Source organism: Calidris pugnax, unplaced genomic scaffold (genome assembly GCF_001431845.1).
Source record: "Calidris pugnax isolate Ruff unplaced genomic scaffold, ASM143184v1 scaffold13, whole genome shotgun sequence".
Taxonomy (NCBI): domain Eukaryota; kingdom Metazoa; phylum Chordata; class Aves; order Charadriiformes; family Scolopacidae; genus Calidris; species Calidris pugnax.
The window spans coordinates 22,217,663-22,234,755 of record NW_015090810.1 but is presented as its reverse complement, the minus strand read 5'-3'; the positions used below and the strand labels follow the sequence as shown (position 1 = coordinate 22,234,755).

Below are 17,093 nucleotides of genomic sequence, written 5' to 3'. Positions count from 1 at the left end.
ACCCCCACCATCCTACATCATTTAAACTTCTCCAGAGATAAATTCCTAACCTGGAGTCACTTAGGCCTGGCTGAAATGAGAAAGGTTAAGGTTACTGACGTGTAATCTTGGCTCTATATCAGCCTTAGTTTATTTGGAGCAATGGATTTATATTTGTGATTAGAGTTTTAGGCCTGACTGGTTCACATCAGGTTGAAAATATGAACGTTCTTTTCATTTGGGATAATACTTGGCTGGGAGAAGCCTCCTAAACTCCATGCTATTTATTTCTGGAGAAAGTGAAATATCCCAGGATTAAAAACTAAGCAAAGTAGGATGTTTTCTGGCAGACTAACAACTGGCTTAAAGTGAAATAGCAACTTGTTTTTCAGTAAGGGTGGACCTTTCTGGGAATAGTCCAACATATATTTTTTAGCCATTTCCTCCTTAGCAGGGATTGGTTTCTTGAGGCTCCACACCTTCACTAGCTTATTTTAGAAACTAAATCAAAAGCAGATCCAGTCAGTCATTCACTCAGAATAAAATTTTGCTAAGTCAGAACCTACTTTCATAACATCCCTATTCTAGGTATGTAGAGAAGGCATAGGAAAAATTGTAAGGAATATCCAAGCTACATTTACATTTCCAAAGTTTAGGATCAGATAATGGAAAACTCTGTACCAGCATGCACTAACTAACTTCCACATAACTAAAGCAATGCACGCAGGCATTGAGCATAGACTGTTATGGGTATCATTAGAGAAGCTGCATACCTTGTAGGATAGTGAAGTTCTTGATGAGCTGGCCATGTTTGGAATCCACCAGTTTCATTTCTTCCATGATTACTGACAAATTGGCAACTTCAACATCTAACCTTGACCTCATCAAATCCTGTTGCATCTTGAGAGATGCAGAGTCTAAGCGAATATTGGCTAGTGTGCTGTTCATAAAAATAAGCTCATCTGAATGTTTACTTAAGGTGTCTGTACAAGTTGTCCTGACCTCATTAAGATTGCTAGTCAGTGTCCGTAGATGATGAGCAGTGTAGCTGATGTTGCTAATGATATTGACTATATCGGTTTCGAAGACTTGGAACCTCTCTTCTAGCTGGTTGAATTTGGCAGAAGTTCTGTTTTCATATTCTTTATGCTGTTCTTGGAGATCCTTTAGATTTTGCTCATTGGCTTGGGCAATTGTGGTGATATTCTCCATTTGCCCACTGAAGGAGCTGAGCTGATTGTTCATGTCTTCAAGTGTATCATTGTTAGCTTTTGCCAATGCTGAGTTGTTGGCGGCCAAAGTCTGCAAATTTTGTACTTTCTCCTTAAGCCAGTCAGTGTCCTTCCGGGCTTGAAGGACAACTTGCTGCAGATTTTGAAAGTCATTCTTGATTCTTAGAATAGCTAAGCTTGTATCTTCCATTGACTTCTGCAGGACACTGATAAGATTTCTTTGCTGTATTTGTGTCAGGTTTAAGTTGTTCAGGTTCATGATGACCACATTATGAGAATGCACTTGGTTTTGCAAGTTTGTTTGAATATTACTTGTGTCCTGTTGAAGATTGTTGATATAGCCAGTATATGCCTGAAGAGTCTTATTGACACTGATGATCATAAAAGAGTTACTATCTAAGGCACTTCTCATTTGGTTCTGTCTATCATCTAATACATTTCCAGACTCTTGCAGCTTCTCCAGTGTATCTTTGTTTCTGGTAGTTTTCTCTGCAATGTCATGAAGCTGCTGACGAAGAGCCAGTATGTCAGATCTGAAGCTAGACAGTTCAGTGTTAGTATTCATGGCTTTTTGTCCAGCTTGGTCATCTGTTGTACAGGAAAAAGATTTAAAAGCTTTAGGATGAGTATTTTAAAACACGTTATAAAAAAGCACAGTCCATTTTAAGTACAGGCAGATTGTCAAAATGTTCTGTCAACAGAACTTCTATGCTATCTATTCCAGAAAAGAGAAACCACTAAGGAAAGTCCTGCCACTAGACAGAGAAAAAAATCAAAGAGACGAAGATCTTGTGTCTTGCTGATGAGGACAAAATGGTGATTCTGTTATCATACACAGGAAAAACTACCATTAGAAACCAATGAATACACTCAGACAAGCAGTGCTTGTATTTTCAATGCAAACTGGATTGTAAGCAGAATTCAAAATATTAAAGAGTTATCAGTAAGTTTATGATTTGAATTTACAGCTGGCTATTGCTGAAAGCTCAGAGGTAAATTTTAGCTGTTCATATTTTCTTTCTCCTTTTCCTGGCAGGTGAAATATCTTCACTGTGATTTAGTATGTACCCTTTCATTTTTTAAATTCTTGGGTTTAGTTTTAAAAATTTCTAATACCTATTTTAAAACAATCTGGGTTAGAGAGAAAAGCTTTGCCAGCAGGCTACTCCAGATATGACAGGATATGATGTATTTCTGTTTTTCTCTCTAACATACTACTATTGCTTTTAATGACATTTATTTTGCTATTATTGTTTCCTCATGTTCTGAGCTTCAGGAAGGCAAAACCTTTAATCTTAGAGGAACATCTCTGCTCTTGCTTACACTGCCCTACAGTATACTTCTGGGAGCTTGCCTGAGTATGATTAAGCTTTTGAGGCAGCACAGCTCATCAGGCAGGACATGGAAACCAAGGAAATAAGCAGTCAACACTCACTCTCAGGGAAGATTCCCTTTCTTGCACCTCAATCACTTCCCTCTCCTACACACAGTCCATATATTTTTGTCCTCATCTAAGTATAGATATATTTATGAATTATCCAGTCTGAAGTCCATTATTAAAGATGACTCCAAGAGAGGTCAGAGTGGTTTTCATAAACTACAGTGAATACAACTCTGTATGGAGCCTTCTTCTGGGGTATCTGAATGAGTCGTGATGGTGAACATCAAAAGGTGGCTCGTGAGTCTTTAGTCTGAAATGTTTATGAAGTCTTTTGTGGATGGACGTCTTCCCAAGCACAGTTCCTCTCCCTACCACTTGTCTAGACTCCAGGATCTTCTCAGCTCTGACTCTATGTTTACCTCTTGGTTACAGCTCAAATTATATTGTGTTCCTCACACAGCTCTGACAACTGCCAGGTCCACATACAGCTAATCCCTGAAGGCCTGTCTTTCATTCACCACATGCTGTTACCCATCTGGCCCTACAGCAGTTCGCTTACCTTTATGCCTCCCACACACATTGCCTCATAACTTTTTTTACTTCCTCCGTGGCACTTCCTCCACTTAAATGGGAACTGATGGTCCCGAGCATCTCACTGGCCATCCATCCAGCAGCATGTAAAAATGTGTGGGCGTGAACGAATCAAAGGTGCTCCAAGTTGTGAAAATTTAATCAGCATAATATAATAACCCAAATATAACCCAAAAGGTTGCATGTGCTTTAAGGTGTAACATTTACTTCTGTCTATGTATCAGGAAAAGTGCATGCCACTGAATTACTCCATGTCTTTGAACTAAATGCAGCATGAAAGTACTTCAGAATCCAGTTATTTTTTGTAGGGAACAAGTTGTAAAAATTTATGATCAAGCTGCAAGCACGTATTTTTTCCTAGAAATACTTGTCTCAGTATATGGTTTATGAAGCTAAACAAAACTTATTTCAAGAAACACATGCATGTGTGTGCATATTAATATTTATATAAAAACAAATAATAAAAAATTATAAGTCTATGTATATAAATTTATAATAAACAACTCTGCTTCCTTTCCAAACAAGGAACAAAAGTAGAAATGTACACTGAGTGAGTAGAATCCTTAACCATGATTTTTTTCCATCTTCTTGCAAATTGAGAACTGTGAAAGCACTTGGGAGACCTGAACTCATAACAACCTTGTGTCCTGTATTCCCTGAGATGATTAAGAAACATTTTATAGAAGTAATCAACTTGCCTCAGACATAAGAGTTTTCAATAGCTGATTATTTGTGTAGCCCTTAAAACGGCCTTCAGGTTTGAATCTTGATTGCTAAACCAGCCTCAAGATGACTGGGAGACAGATCTTCATTTTCTGTGGAATCTCTTGTGCTGTGGAACGGCTTCTGCCATGTTTTACATCTCTACCTCAGAAAAGACTCTCTACTGAGGACAACCTTTAAGTGTCTGTTTATTTTAGTATAAATGATTTCAGAGTGACTTCAGTGGGAACTGTAAACACTGAAGTATGCTTAAAATGCTGTCCTAAGTAGAGCTGATCTTAACTATTTTAAGTGCTTTCCCAAGTACTCGAGAAATTGAAATAGAAGTGCTGTATCTTGTCATAGCCAGAGATTTCTCAGACACATTTCCTGCCACTATCTGCCAGAAGAACACCCCAAAGCCATAAGACAAAGGTCCTTTGCTTGTATGTAGATTACCTAATTTCTTTAGATCACTCTCCACCTCTGTGAGCTTTTCTGTATATCTTCTGTGGGACGTTTCCAGGCCACCTGTCACATTGTCCATTTTTTCTACAACTAAGGGAAAAAGAACAGTATGTTACGGAAAGAAGAAAGTGAAATTATGAAAAAGTCTAGTAAACAATAAAGCAAACAAAAAAAATGCCACTACCATCAAACAAAAAAAGAAACCACCTTGAAATTGCCTTATTTGACACTACACTCTGCTGTTGCTCTGTGAAATGTTGGAAAGACAAGCTCCTATCTGTTGGTGGGACCCAGCATTCTTCCAGTTCTTCTGTTTGCCAACAGTCCCCAAACATTTCTTTGCTCATGAGGAATCTCTCTCCTGAATGAGGAAATCCCTCTTTGTGGATTTTCCTCATGAACCAAGTCCTTTTCTTTTAACAGTATTTCCATGCTCCAAGCACAGTGTTGTGTGGCAAAGGCAGAGTGATTGCTAAAGGTTCAGATGCATGAGAGAAGACTTCCTCTTATTTTGCTATGAGCCATTTCTCCTTAAAAAGAACACATTTTTTTCCCCTATGCCTTTTAATCATTACAAAATGCCAGCTGGCTAGCAAACTTTGGTCTGACATAGCAGTTCGAAGATGCCATTACTAAATGTTTTGGGGATCAACTTTTAAAACATCTTGATAATCGTACAGACCACTCAAAATGGTCTTGAAACCACTGTGCGTCATTAAGGTTGAAAGGATGGTCATTCAGCAAGTGCAGATTTATGGCTGATGTACTCTTTGTTTTGTAACGTCTGAGTCATTTTCTTGTCACTGGGACAATCTGATTTTTTGATGGAATTGATATGGAAACGGAGAGAGCAACAAATAAAGAGTCTGGAGTGGCTTATAGTGACAAAAATGTGAAATGCTTGCAAGGTTAGAGGCACTCTTCAGCTTCCACACCAAACCTAGTCTAATGTGCTTTCGCATTCAAACCACAACCAGGGCAGAAATTTATTCTCATTAGCAGATTATTTAGACCTTTTGTTACACTGGGAGCAAAATGGATCTGCACCAACCTTGGGAGAAGCTACACGAGTTATTCTGCCAGCCTCCCCATTTAAAAGAGAAGAAATAAGGTGTTTCCCATGTCTTGAGATAGTGAAGCCAATTCTGTAAACTTGTGTGGGGCAGGGGGTACTGCAAACTCTTTCTGTCTATGAGATAATTTGCAGATAGGAAATAGCCTCATAGAAGTTGTTGCTATATCAAGATTTTATTTTTTTTTAACTAGAAGTGGAAATTTAGAGATACTACACTGCTCATGAGAAACCACAAGAATCCCAGAGTTTTAAAGGGTAGTCCACCAAGTGCGTCTTTACTAATTTTTGCCCTTCTTTTTCTGACTCTAGGTGCCACAGTTACACAGCAGGCTTTCATTGGTTCCCCAAAACCAATGGGAGAAACATCAGGCCAAAATTATCTCTGGTGCAATTGCACAGAGGTAAGTCCGTCTCTACAACAGAGAAAAAGTCTTGAGGTGTTCAGAGAGACCAGGTGCCCTTTGGTGAATTACCTGCCTGCTCCTTTCTAAACTGCTGACAAGCCAAGTAAAACAGAGACTGCCGTGTATATAAAGATGGAGTCAGAGTGTGGCTTTCTGCATTTGGGACAATGGCACATGGCTTGCTAAACACCAGATCCAGGGTACAATAACGACTTTGCTTTTTCAGAGGGACCGCTGCTCAAGACCTTCTGCTTTAGGAAGCATTTTATCCCACAATATAGCACTAATGTTTCACTGGTACTTCTGCTCATTAAAGTTACTTGTCAAAATGCTGTATGCCATTTTTCCTAAATAAAGCCAGAACTGACTCTCTGTTCGTCCTGCCCAACTGTCTTCCAGGCTGGAACCCAGATCAGCAAAGGTCTTTCAGTTACTGCTCACACTCCACTGATACATGCCTACACCTATGCATCACATGCAGCGAGCGTGGGGATCATACTTGGCTTTCCTCTGGCTAGCTCTAGGCAGCAACTTGTTCAGGCTGAGGTGTTCTTTGTTTCTGAGTAGTCATTGTGAAGGAGGCATAGCTCATTCCGGGCACTTAAACAGAATTTCGTGAAAGCATCTGGATTTAAAAACCAGGCCTACTCCAAGTGTATCTGCTGGACCCGTGCCTCAACTAACAATGTGACATCACCTATGGGCCTCGTTAATTTAGATTTAGTGTAATATTCATCTGTTTTCTCCAGTTATGCAACACAGTTGGAGTTGGCAAATGAATATATATTATCAATAATGAAAGGAAAATGTAGTTTCTTCCTTTTGCTTTTTAAATGAATGCTAGTGTGTACTTCAGATCTGAGGTTTCAAAACCAGATTTTATACTGTCCTATAACAACAAGAATATTTTCGTGGTTGATTGAAATCTAACACTGGAAACTTGGATTAAAATATTCCCCCGAAGACTCCAAAGCAAAAGAAAATAGTAGAAATCCTTTCAATATATAGTAGTCTGTACTGACAGTAAGATGGAATTAAAGATACAACACTGTATGGTATTTTCATTGCTGAAAGTAAAAAAACCAACACCTCCCCACACTAAAAAGGACAAAGTTGTTCTGTAGCTGTAGTCATTCTTTGTATGTAACACCCCAACAATTTGTCAAAGCAGGACTTTAATCAGAAGCCTTACTGACAATCAGAATCTACACACTTTAATCAGAAGCCTTACTGACAATCAGAATCTACACACTTTAATCAGAAGCCTTATTGACAATTGGCAGGCAGGGACAAAATGTGCCATCTCACTAGGGTGTGTTGGCCCTAGGTAATGGCAGGCAAACTCTGTCTGAGAGACAGATAATAGAAGTAGATGAAAGTCATGGTGGACATTAGTCAAGAAACTTACAAACAAGGACTGACCAGAGAATGAGAACTACCAGAAATTCAAGCTGAGAGCATAGTAGCTTCCCTCACTGGTGTGAGTCACAGGAAGATCATTCACCTTCAATAGGCTTATCCAACACTGGCTGGTATCAGAAAAAAATGTACCTTTGTATTTTGCATTTAAGAAAATGTGTAAAAAACTACAGATTGCTTTATCAACATTTTTAACAACCATTGAGTATGTCTTCTCGAAGCAAACTAATAGTAAACTTGGCTTGTTATTCCTTCATGACCTTGATGTTTAATTCATGTTTTGGTTTCAGGTTTCTCCAACCTACTATGTAATTTTTACCACCAGTTTGGAGGTTTGTTCTATGTTGACTTTGCCTCCCATTGAGTTATTTTTTTGCCTGCCATATTTAATCCACTGATTAGTAGTTTTAACGTTTTAAATCACAAAGGATATCTAAATACCACGTAGGAAATGAAAGTTTTAAAAGTAGTTTTGGGCTTTATAAACATAAGTGTGGGAGGCAAATTTAATGGAAACTTAGCTAAGAGACTGAAAGAATCCCTGATGCCAGCAGAATTCCTTCTTTCAGTGTAATATTGCAATAAAAAAGACAAGCCAAACTCTGATGCAGAGAGGAGAGTTGAGAGTTCAAGAGCTCTATAAAATTTTATTTTGAGTTTTGTTCTTCCTTTAAGGCCTAATTCTTTCTCAACGATCGAAAATATTGCAATAATTCCTTTGAATATGTACCACCAGCTGGGGTTTTGTCTAACTCATGCTTTCCCTGCAAATTAGCACTTAGACACTGTGGAGACGAAGCTCTTAAGCTGCAGGTAAAAAGGGCGAAAGTAATGCCTGACATAAGACCATTTGCTGCTTGGTGTTACAGAAGGGATATCTTGGATTAAACAGGACTTTTCTCCAGCATACATGTTTTCCCCTTGGCATTCACGTGGAGCAGTCACCAAGTCGGTGAGCGGTGGAGCAGCGGTCACCAAAATGTCTTACCGTCTGTGAGCAAGATGGGCATTATCCACCTTTCTATAATCTTTTCCCTTTTTTTTTTTTTTTTTTTGGGGATACAATCTTTTTTTAAAAAAAAAAAAAAAAAAAAAAAGGATAGAAATAAGACCACTGCAAAATACAAAGCATTGTAACAAGGAAGCAAAATAGGAAACAACTTTCAGTCTGCTGAAGAGCTTTTGTACAGATCTAAAAGCTTTTCCTTTTTTTTTTTTTTTTTTTGTGGGAGAGGAAATTCTTTTGTCCTTGCCCTGGATAGATGTGGCTTGGTACTGCGATGACAGAAAGACTAGCCCCCAGCCAGGCACCAAGGACCACTCAGTACAAGAAGGAGGTTTAGAAATCGGAGTAGTAAAGGTGGGGCCTCAAGATGAGAGCAAAGCCTGGGGCAAGTGGTAGAGGCCCCCATAGAGAAAACAGCTTGAAAACTGGGGATTGAAATGAGGAACTCCCTCTCCCAAGGAGATCTTTTGGACAGTTTCCCTATTGCTATTACTTCCTACACACACATGAACAAACGTCTGCCAAAGCAGGATATAGAGCAACAGTCCCTCCAACTTGATACGCTGTTTCTGATGCCAAGTGAGGTCTGAGTCTTCTGGTGTGCCCCACAACTGATGGCCTTGTGTAAAACTCTCTTAAGGAAAATTCTGCTAAATTCCAGGTGTTTAGTGGCTGGGTTATAGCCCAGAAGGATCCCATCCTCATCTTCTGTAAGCAGATTTATATCTCCAAAAGCCTAAGTTTGTCCTCCCCTAGTCCATATAACCAAATGATCTTATCTTTATAGATCAAGAGCAAGTATTTGAATCCCAGAAAGTCTTTTTTCCTCTTTCAGAGATCAGTTACACATTCTTCAGGAGAATGTCTGATCAGTTATATATGTTCTGCATTTCTTTACATTTGATTTTTATTTGCCACATTCCATCTGCTTTATCATGAAAAAGGAATACCTATGTGTTTCTATCTGTCCTTTACATTCTCTCATCTCCCTGGCTAAATCTTCCATCAAAACCAAGTAGTTTTCATTTTCTTCCCACTCAAAACTGTACCAAATCCTCTTAAATAAGTATTTATCCCTTTCTATTTCTACAATTTCCTTTTCTTTCACTGGCAAAGGACCAGAGGTGATGTCAGCTCTGCTACAAGCGCAGCTGTTGGCGGCACAGGACACACTGCATGCTAATCACATGAATATTTACCCAGCTTCTTGGAGGGATTTTGAAGCTACCCTCAGAGCCATATTCAACCAGCTAGTCTAAAGCTAGCTTGGTTTTCTCCACAACATGCTGCAACGTCCTGCTATAATACTCATGATGATGTTACTCACTTTCTTTTTCTTACCAGAAACTCAGGTCTTACTTATTTAACTTATTATAGCTGTGACTGCACAACAACCTGGCATTGATATCAAAACATTGATAAGAATGTATAAGTGGCTACGCTTAATTAGTGCTAAAGATGCATGGGAATTCTAAGGCATGCTTCCCAATGAGCCCAACCAATGACTTGCACAAATGAAATTTTCTCCATTAACTGGGTTGCCCAACTACCAGAATCCTTGAAATAATTGTCAAAAGTGTCTAAGCATCTTTGTTCATCAAAATAATTGTAGGTAGATACCCAAAACATTGGGTATTTCAAAGTAATATTGATTCTACACTTTGTTCCTGTGATAAATTTTACATTAGTAAGACTGTTCCTGGATCTCCCATTAAGAAGGGCATTTATTCTGGAGACATGCAATATATGTGAAAAAGCTCAATGAAATCTAGGTATAGCAAATGTTACAGAGCTTTGAGTCTTCCAGTTACTACTCCTTCATGGTGGAAGAATGATCATTTTGTTCCAACTTTTTTATTTTCTTTCAAATGGCTAATCTAGTTTCAAAAATTCATAATTGTTTGAAAGTAAAAATCTAAGGTTGTAGTTTGTCATTATGTGTGTACAAAAAGCCAGCATTGACAACGTATTGATATTGAAGGTGAGATGTGATAAATTGCCTGTCTATCTTATATGTGGAAATGATCTTGGATGCTTGGCTGAAAGTGAAATGTTGGGCTCCATGCATACATACCTTTGTATCCCAGAATGGCTACTGTGATTGTTAACAGGGCACATAAAACATATAATAAGATGATGGAAAACTTCAGTGCCCAGTTATTTTTACATTTGGTACATTGAGTCCCCTCCTGAATACCTGCAAAAGAAGATTTTAAGAATTTTAAAACAATGGCAAAGAACAGCTGGTTTTATCTCCCCATTTCCTCTCCTCCATTTTCTAGAGAACAAATTATTTACATAACAGATATTTGGGTGCCTATCTGCCCTATTCTGCCAGGACAGCTTCCACAGTGGTCAAAGCATCAGCTTAGTGATACAATCACTTTGGGATTTCAGCACGTGGAAGAGAAGTAGGTTCTGCTTCACTGGAAAACCTGTGCCTTTCCTGAGAGACAGGACTATTTTCCAACTGTGCTAACAAGACTATGGTGAGCTTTGGAAGTCAAATGTTTATTAGCATCCTTGTTGTCAGGCATCCCTCTTAGCATTCAGATTCCCTACAGGGACAGTAGAAGACAGTAAATGCTCTGGCAAAAGGACAATATAGAAATAAAATAACATTGTGAAAACCTGGTAGGAGTACTGGTCCTGCTTCATAACCATTACCACAAATGGCTACCATGTGAACACTTTCTTTCCATACTAAGAGAGACTTTTTTCTTATTTTTGGGTGGTTTGGAGAATACTATTTCCACATAAAAGAAAGGGGTGCTATACTGGTAAAGCTAGTGGTACATCTATACTGACAGAAAAATGCTGGTGAATCTCCCTTTGTGGACAAGTTTAAGGAAAGGGGCCTCAAGCTGATGAGAGAAAACAGGCCTTTACTATTTTATATTTGAACTTTTTGAAGAATGGTTTGATACCTTTGAGTCTATTAAGAAAGCAATATTCCTCTTTTCTTCATGTGCTCCTTGGGAACAGCTTGAGAGTGTTGGAAGTGTTGGTTAAGTTACCAAGAAATTCATCAGAAACACCAACATGGAAAAACATGAAAACAGGACCACTGTGCTGGAATGAATGGGTGGGATTTATCCCTCCTTCTGATGTGTGTTAAGCAGGCCAGGATTAATGTAGCTTTCTATGTCTGTCAGAAAGTGCATTTCTTTGATATTTTACTCTATTTGTGTACTATTAGGGGAGTCCCACAGGAAAGCTTTAAGCTCTAATAAATTCTATGTACCAGATTACTTAGCTAATCAAAACTTGCTCCGCAGCTTTTTATGAGTGACTTATATTTCCCCTGAGGCCTAACCCACAGCTGATTTTACTTTCCCCAACTCATGACCTTCTGCAGAGCACTTTTTATTTTTCATTTTTTAAGAGAAAAGCACAGGCCACTTCCCGTTGGTTCATGGAGGATGGGTGACCGACACATCAAGTTAAGTCAACTGTATTTCTCTCTCCCAAAGCACCACATTTTCCAGTGACTTCCTTAAGCCCAGGGTACTTCCAGGAAGGATTACCATACTGGAGCAACTCAGGAAGAGGATTTATACAAAGTTTATTTGACAAGGCATTTTCCTCAATTCCCTATGCACATACAGTAGCCGTAGCTAAGGCAGAAATGCATCTCTCATAGGTCAGCCCGCTTTCCACATTATGTCATCTCATGTTTTCTCTAAATTTTTTCAGCTATGAGGTCACGTTCTGTTGCCATGTAATGAAAGTGATGTCATAGACCTGGGTCTGTTGGGCTTCAGGTATAATGTCAGTTGGGAACCACTGGTTCTTTTTTTTCAGAAACAGGAACATCACGGGGAAATAAGACAAAACCTGTAAGCACAAACCCAAGAACAGAAACTCCAGAGGAAAAAGGCTTCTCTCCTGCCTGTGCAGGTGGGAAGGAAGGGAGCTGGCACAGAGATGAGCAGTTGCTTAGCCCATTTATTGGTGACTTGGATTTGGAAGGATTATAACTTCTGCACCACAATTTGTCAAGTTTGCTTATGGATCCTTATGTGTGGGCTGGTTTTCTTTGGTTGATAGTCTCAAGGAGTTTGCTAGAGGGGAAGCTCTGCTTGCTGAAAAAGCTGGAGAGGGCAAGTGCAGTTTTCTAAGGGTTTGCATTGGGTATTCAGAAACTGAAATTATTTCACAGCGGGAACTTGTGGCGTCTGAAGCACCATTTTGCTGCTGTTAGCTAGTACTAGTGGGCTCTTTAAGCCTCTGTGTGCTCAATGAAAGGTTCCCCCGCCCAGGGTTTTAAAATTCAGATTCCAATTCTGTATGTCTTTGAACATCCCACATATCAGAAAACATGAGAAGCTTGGGCCACAAAGCCCATCACATTCACCTTCTAAATACACGGATAACAGAAAGCTTGATCCTCCCTATTTGAACGTTAATGGAAGCAGGGACAGATCTGTAACTAGGAAGACTGATAGACTGCAAAGGTACAAAGCACAGAGAAAGGCAGAAACTGAAGTAAAACCTTTGACAGCAACTGCACATAGAAAAGTTTCACTTGATTACATTCTTATATTAAGATTACTCATTTTATGACATGACCTGTTTTCTGTCACTGTAGTCTGGCTTCCTGTGTAATGAGCTGCAACTTCACTGATGTCACTGGATGTACTGCAGTTCAGCATCTAGCATCGTGTATGCTCCAAAGTTTCATAAGGATCTTGTTTCACTTGCCTCAGTCCTCTCTATCGCTGGTTCAATAAAACAGCACTTTGGCTTTTCGGAACTTTTACTTTCTGCGTATTTCAAACTGACATCGGAACAGCACCCCAACAAAAACCAGACCTTTCCATCCTTTAACAGTCTGGTGCTGTTGGTATCAGTAACATAAACACAGCGTACTAAAGCGATCATACAGGCAGGAGCGATCCCATTAACTACGCTGGGCTGGAGCTGCGTATTGTATTGCCTGCTGGCACTTTCTGTCAGCTTAAAACTGTATCTGACTGCCATCGAAATCCCACTACCCTCATCCAACGTGCCCCAGGTCCAGGGCTGGAGTCAAAACCCAGGGAGCTCTAACAAGCTCCTTTGTTTTCCTTTGCCTAGAGATGGACACAGTAAAGTCTTACAGAGCTGTTAAATTTACTCTTTATTGCAAATACAACTGACTTTCTAGTTTACTGAACGTATAAAAATACTAAGGATTACTAAAGAGGTACCTTGAAGGAAAGATTTGGAAGACACATTTTTATGTCCTTCTGTGCAGTTCAATAATCCAGGCTACGAGCAAAGGTAAAAGCCAGGAATGCACCCCTCTCTGTATAGGGATGAATTACAGTGTAATCAGGTCTCCACAACCTCCCCAAGTACAGAGCCTGGTTTCAGCTTGCCCTGTTGCTCTTCCTCACTACCCTGTTTAAGGACCAAGCCCAAATAAGATTGTTCTGATACAGGAGATACATTTAGTCCATGCTGTGAGGACACATTTCTATTGAAGGGTTGCTCTGAAAAGACACGAGAGCCAAAACATTAAGCAACAACAGATGGGAGAAGTTGTGATTACACAAAACCCAGCCAGTTGGCATAAAATTATACAGGTTTATCACAAAAGCTGAGAGTCAGGACTTGAAGAAGTCCATGCTTGGGCTTTCATTTGACAAAACTTCCCAGTTTCACCCACTCAACTGCTGGCTTTCATGGCTTACACAAAATGCAGTGTTCTACCACGAGAAGTGTAACCTCTCATCTAGAAAGCTGCAGAATAAATGTATAGGGAAAGACCCTACATACCCATGCCATTTGACAGCATGTATGTAAACCCCTTGCAAAAGGGGGTTCTCGGCTAAAGTCAGCTCTTCCCCATTTGTTATTGTTGCTCCCAGAGCAGCACACTCCTCTCTGTGTCCTGTACACGTGTTTTCAATGTTGGTCTGCTCCCAGACATTTGTCACTCACTTCCAAACCCAGGGAGCCAGGGTCACTTCCGCATGATGTGCATTTCTCACTGCTGATTTGATCAACGTTTAATAAATATCAGATGGGACACAATGTGCCTCGTTTCGCTGGACACATGCTTTTTTCCATTCCTTTCCCCAACTTATTTTAATAAGAGCTCTGGTTTTTCTATCTCACTGTTGGGAAGACATCTGGCCAAACAGACAGCGACCTAGTACAAAGGGATCCTGCTGGCTCACATGCTTTGGGGACCCCCTTCTCTGCAAACCAAGATGGTCACAAAAAAATATGCAAGTGAGACATCCCCCTGTTACCAGGCTTTGTAGTATTTGTTTTTACAGCATTGCATTCCAGTGACTGAAGACTTTGTTCTCAAGCAGGGGGTATACATCTGCAGATTCCTTTTGGGCTCCAGATAAGCAGAGGTTTTGCTGGAGGAGGAGCTGATTTTTTTGGTTGGACTTTTTGTTGTTATTGTTGTTCTCTGTTTTTTTAATGGGAGACTAAGTACCTCTGCTCTTTGACATGGAGTAACCACCTTACAAAATGCCTGACTACTCAACTATATTACGCTTCAGGAGCACATCTTTGAACACTCAAATATGATATGTGCACACATTTTTTTCGCTGAATAATTCTTTTAGAAGTATTTGCCTCTTTGCCCTTTTCTTGGCTTTTTACTGCAGGTTCTTAGGTGGCCTCATAATATTTCTGCTAGCAGATCAGTTTTGACAAAGATGCAAGGTTCCCTTTGCAGCCCTGACAAAAGATGTACAGATAAGATGATTGAAGAAATGTAATGCAGGAAATAAAAATACATACATTAGTTAGGAGGGGTTTTCCCCAGTGTGATTCATTGAAAAGAGGAAACATCCCTTGAATTTCAGAAGGAGGACTGCAAGCTTTTTTTGCAGCCTTCAAGTGATAAATTTCTCAAAACTAATGTTTTTAGAACTGATGATCTAATAGTTTAAAGAGTTTAAAAAGTTTAATATTTAAAAATAAAGAGGCCTAAGCAAACTACGTATATCTAGTTCTAACCCCCCTGCCAGGGGAAGGTATCCCTGCTGATGGCAGACAGGTTGGAACTAGATGACCTTTAAGGTACCCTCCAACCCAAACCATTGTATGATTCCATGATTCAACATGTAGGTAGGAATCAAATACTGAGAGGTGCTTAACCACGCAGAGTTGCAACAAGCTCCCAGTGGTGCTACTCTCACTAGCAATAGTAGATGATACCATGAGGAACCCATCTCTAGGTTTTAAATAACTAAATGCCTTGAAAAACCTGCTTAACTTCAGGCACGTGAGTGTAAAATGGTAGTTTTTTACTAACATGCATGACTAGCCATTAGCAAAGTAAGTCTCTCTGAGGAGAGAGAGGATTTTAAAATTAGGGTATATAAGCATGTACATATATACGTACACACACACACACACATATTTATGCTCAGATATAGAGAAAAATACATGTGTGTATATGTTTTTTACGGAGAAGCTTTTGTGTTGACACAAACCCAGCATATTACATTTGCACAAACATTGTATAGCTTTGAGATTACTGGATCCACCCAGCCACAACAGTCAAAGTTGAGATTTTTGCCTTGTCCTCTCTGTTGTGTTACAGGTTATTAACTGCAAGGAGGCTGCAGCCATGGGAAGCACAGCATGCACTGGGGCTTCTCCGAGCAGCCCCCCCTCTAGCCGCTGCACAGTGCCCCAGCCCCTCTCCAGCTCTGTGACTTAAATGCTGCTTGGGGGGACACTCTTGTGGGGCATAAAGTGTGGCTAAAAGAGCAAACATCATGGTTATTGCACAACAGGTCTGCAGGAGAGTGCTAAGCTCTTAGGTTGCAGTTGCAAAGTGCCTGGTTTGGGAGAGCCATGCTGCTGCCTTCATTCAACCCAAGCCAATCCTCACGCCACAGCTCCCTCACATGTCATAGAATCATAGAATCATAGAATGGTTTGGGTTGGAAGGAACCTCAAAGATCATCTAGTTCCAACCCCCCTGCCATGGCAGGGACACCTCCCACTAGAGCAGGTTGCTCAAGGCCACATCTACCCTGGCCTTGAACACTTCCATATCCATCCCCAGGGCTTGGCTGGGAAGAGCTACCGAGGCAAACCAAGGCCCCTCATCATACATCTATGGGGTATGTGTGGACAGGTTTTGGTAGTTGGGGGACGATAGGGGTTGGCTTCAGTAAGAAGCTGCTAGAAGCCTCCCCTGCATCCAATAGAGCCAATGCCAGCTGGCTCCGAGATGGACTTGCTGCTGGCCAAGGCTGAGGCCATCAGCGATGGTGGTAGCACCTCGGTATGAACACATCAAAGAGGAAGCAAAAAACCTGGGCAACTGCAGCCAAAGAGAGAATATGTGAGACAAACAACTCTTCCTGTCCTTATCTCAACTAACGAGCCTTTCATTGTATTTTCTCTCCCCTGAGAGAGCTGAGGGACAGAGCAGCTTTGGTGGCCACCTGGAATCCAGCCAGGGTCAACCCACCACAGTACATCATAAAACACAGGTAATACTATGGAATTATGTCCTCTGCTACCCTCTTCTTCATGCTTTGCTCAGTCTCTTGCCATGATTTCCTTTCTGCTTGGCCCTGGGGGGCATGTAAGTGCCAGCCTTCCTCCCACATCCGCAGCCTTCACAAGCCCTGTCTCTGCAATGGCAACGGTCCTCCTCACCCAGGCGGTGCAGTGCTGGCTTGTGGGCAGGTGGATTGCAACAGCCTGCTTAACTTCATTCTCAGATTTTTACAATGCCATTGGAAAAAACATTTAGTACAAAAATGCTGTCATTTGTTCCGGAATTTACGAGCTTTGCTTCTGGTTTTGTAATCAAATAGGGAAAAATGCAAGCTATGCTTGTTTTGAAAAGGTTTCTAGCTAT

At 40.4% G+C, this 17,093-nt stretch overlaps 1 protein-coding gene across 1 annotated transcript in view; it reads right to left on the bottom strand.

Annotated features, from left to right (window-relative positions):
* COLEC12 (collectin subfamily member 12) overlaps window positions 1-10,940 on the bottom strand; it is a 21,263-nt gene extending 10,323 nt beyond the window's left edge. The window contains exons 1-4 of the mRNA XM_014938455.1: window positions 10,925-10,940; window positions 10,332-10,454; window positions 4,345-4,443; window positions 753-1,799 (exon numbers count right to left, since the gene is read on the bottom strand). Of these exons, the coding sequence (XP_014793941.1) occupies window positions 753-1,799; window positions 4,345-4,443; window positions 10,332-10,454; window positions 10,925-10,940 (1,285 nt within the window). The remainder of the gene's footprint in view (window positions 1-752; window positions 1,800-4,344; window positions 4,444-10,331; window positions 10,455-10,924) is intronic.
* Window positions 10,941-17,093: the final 6,153 nt, after the last annotated feature.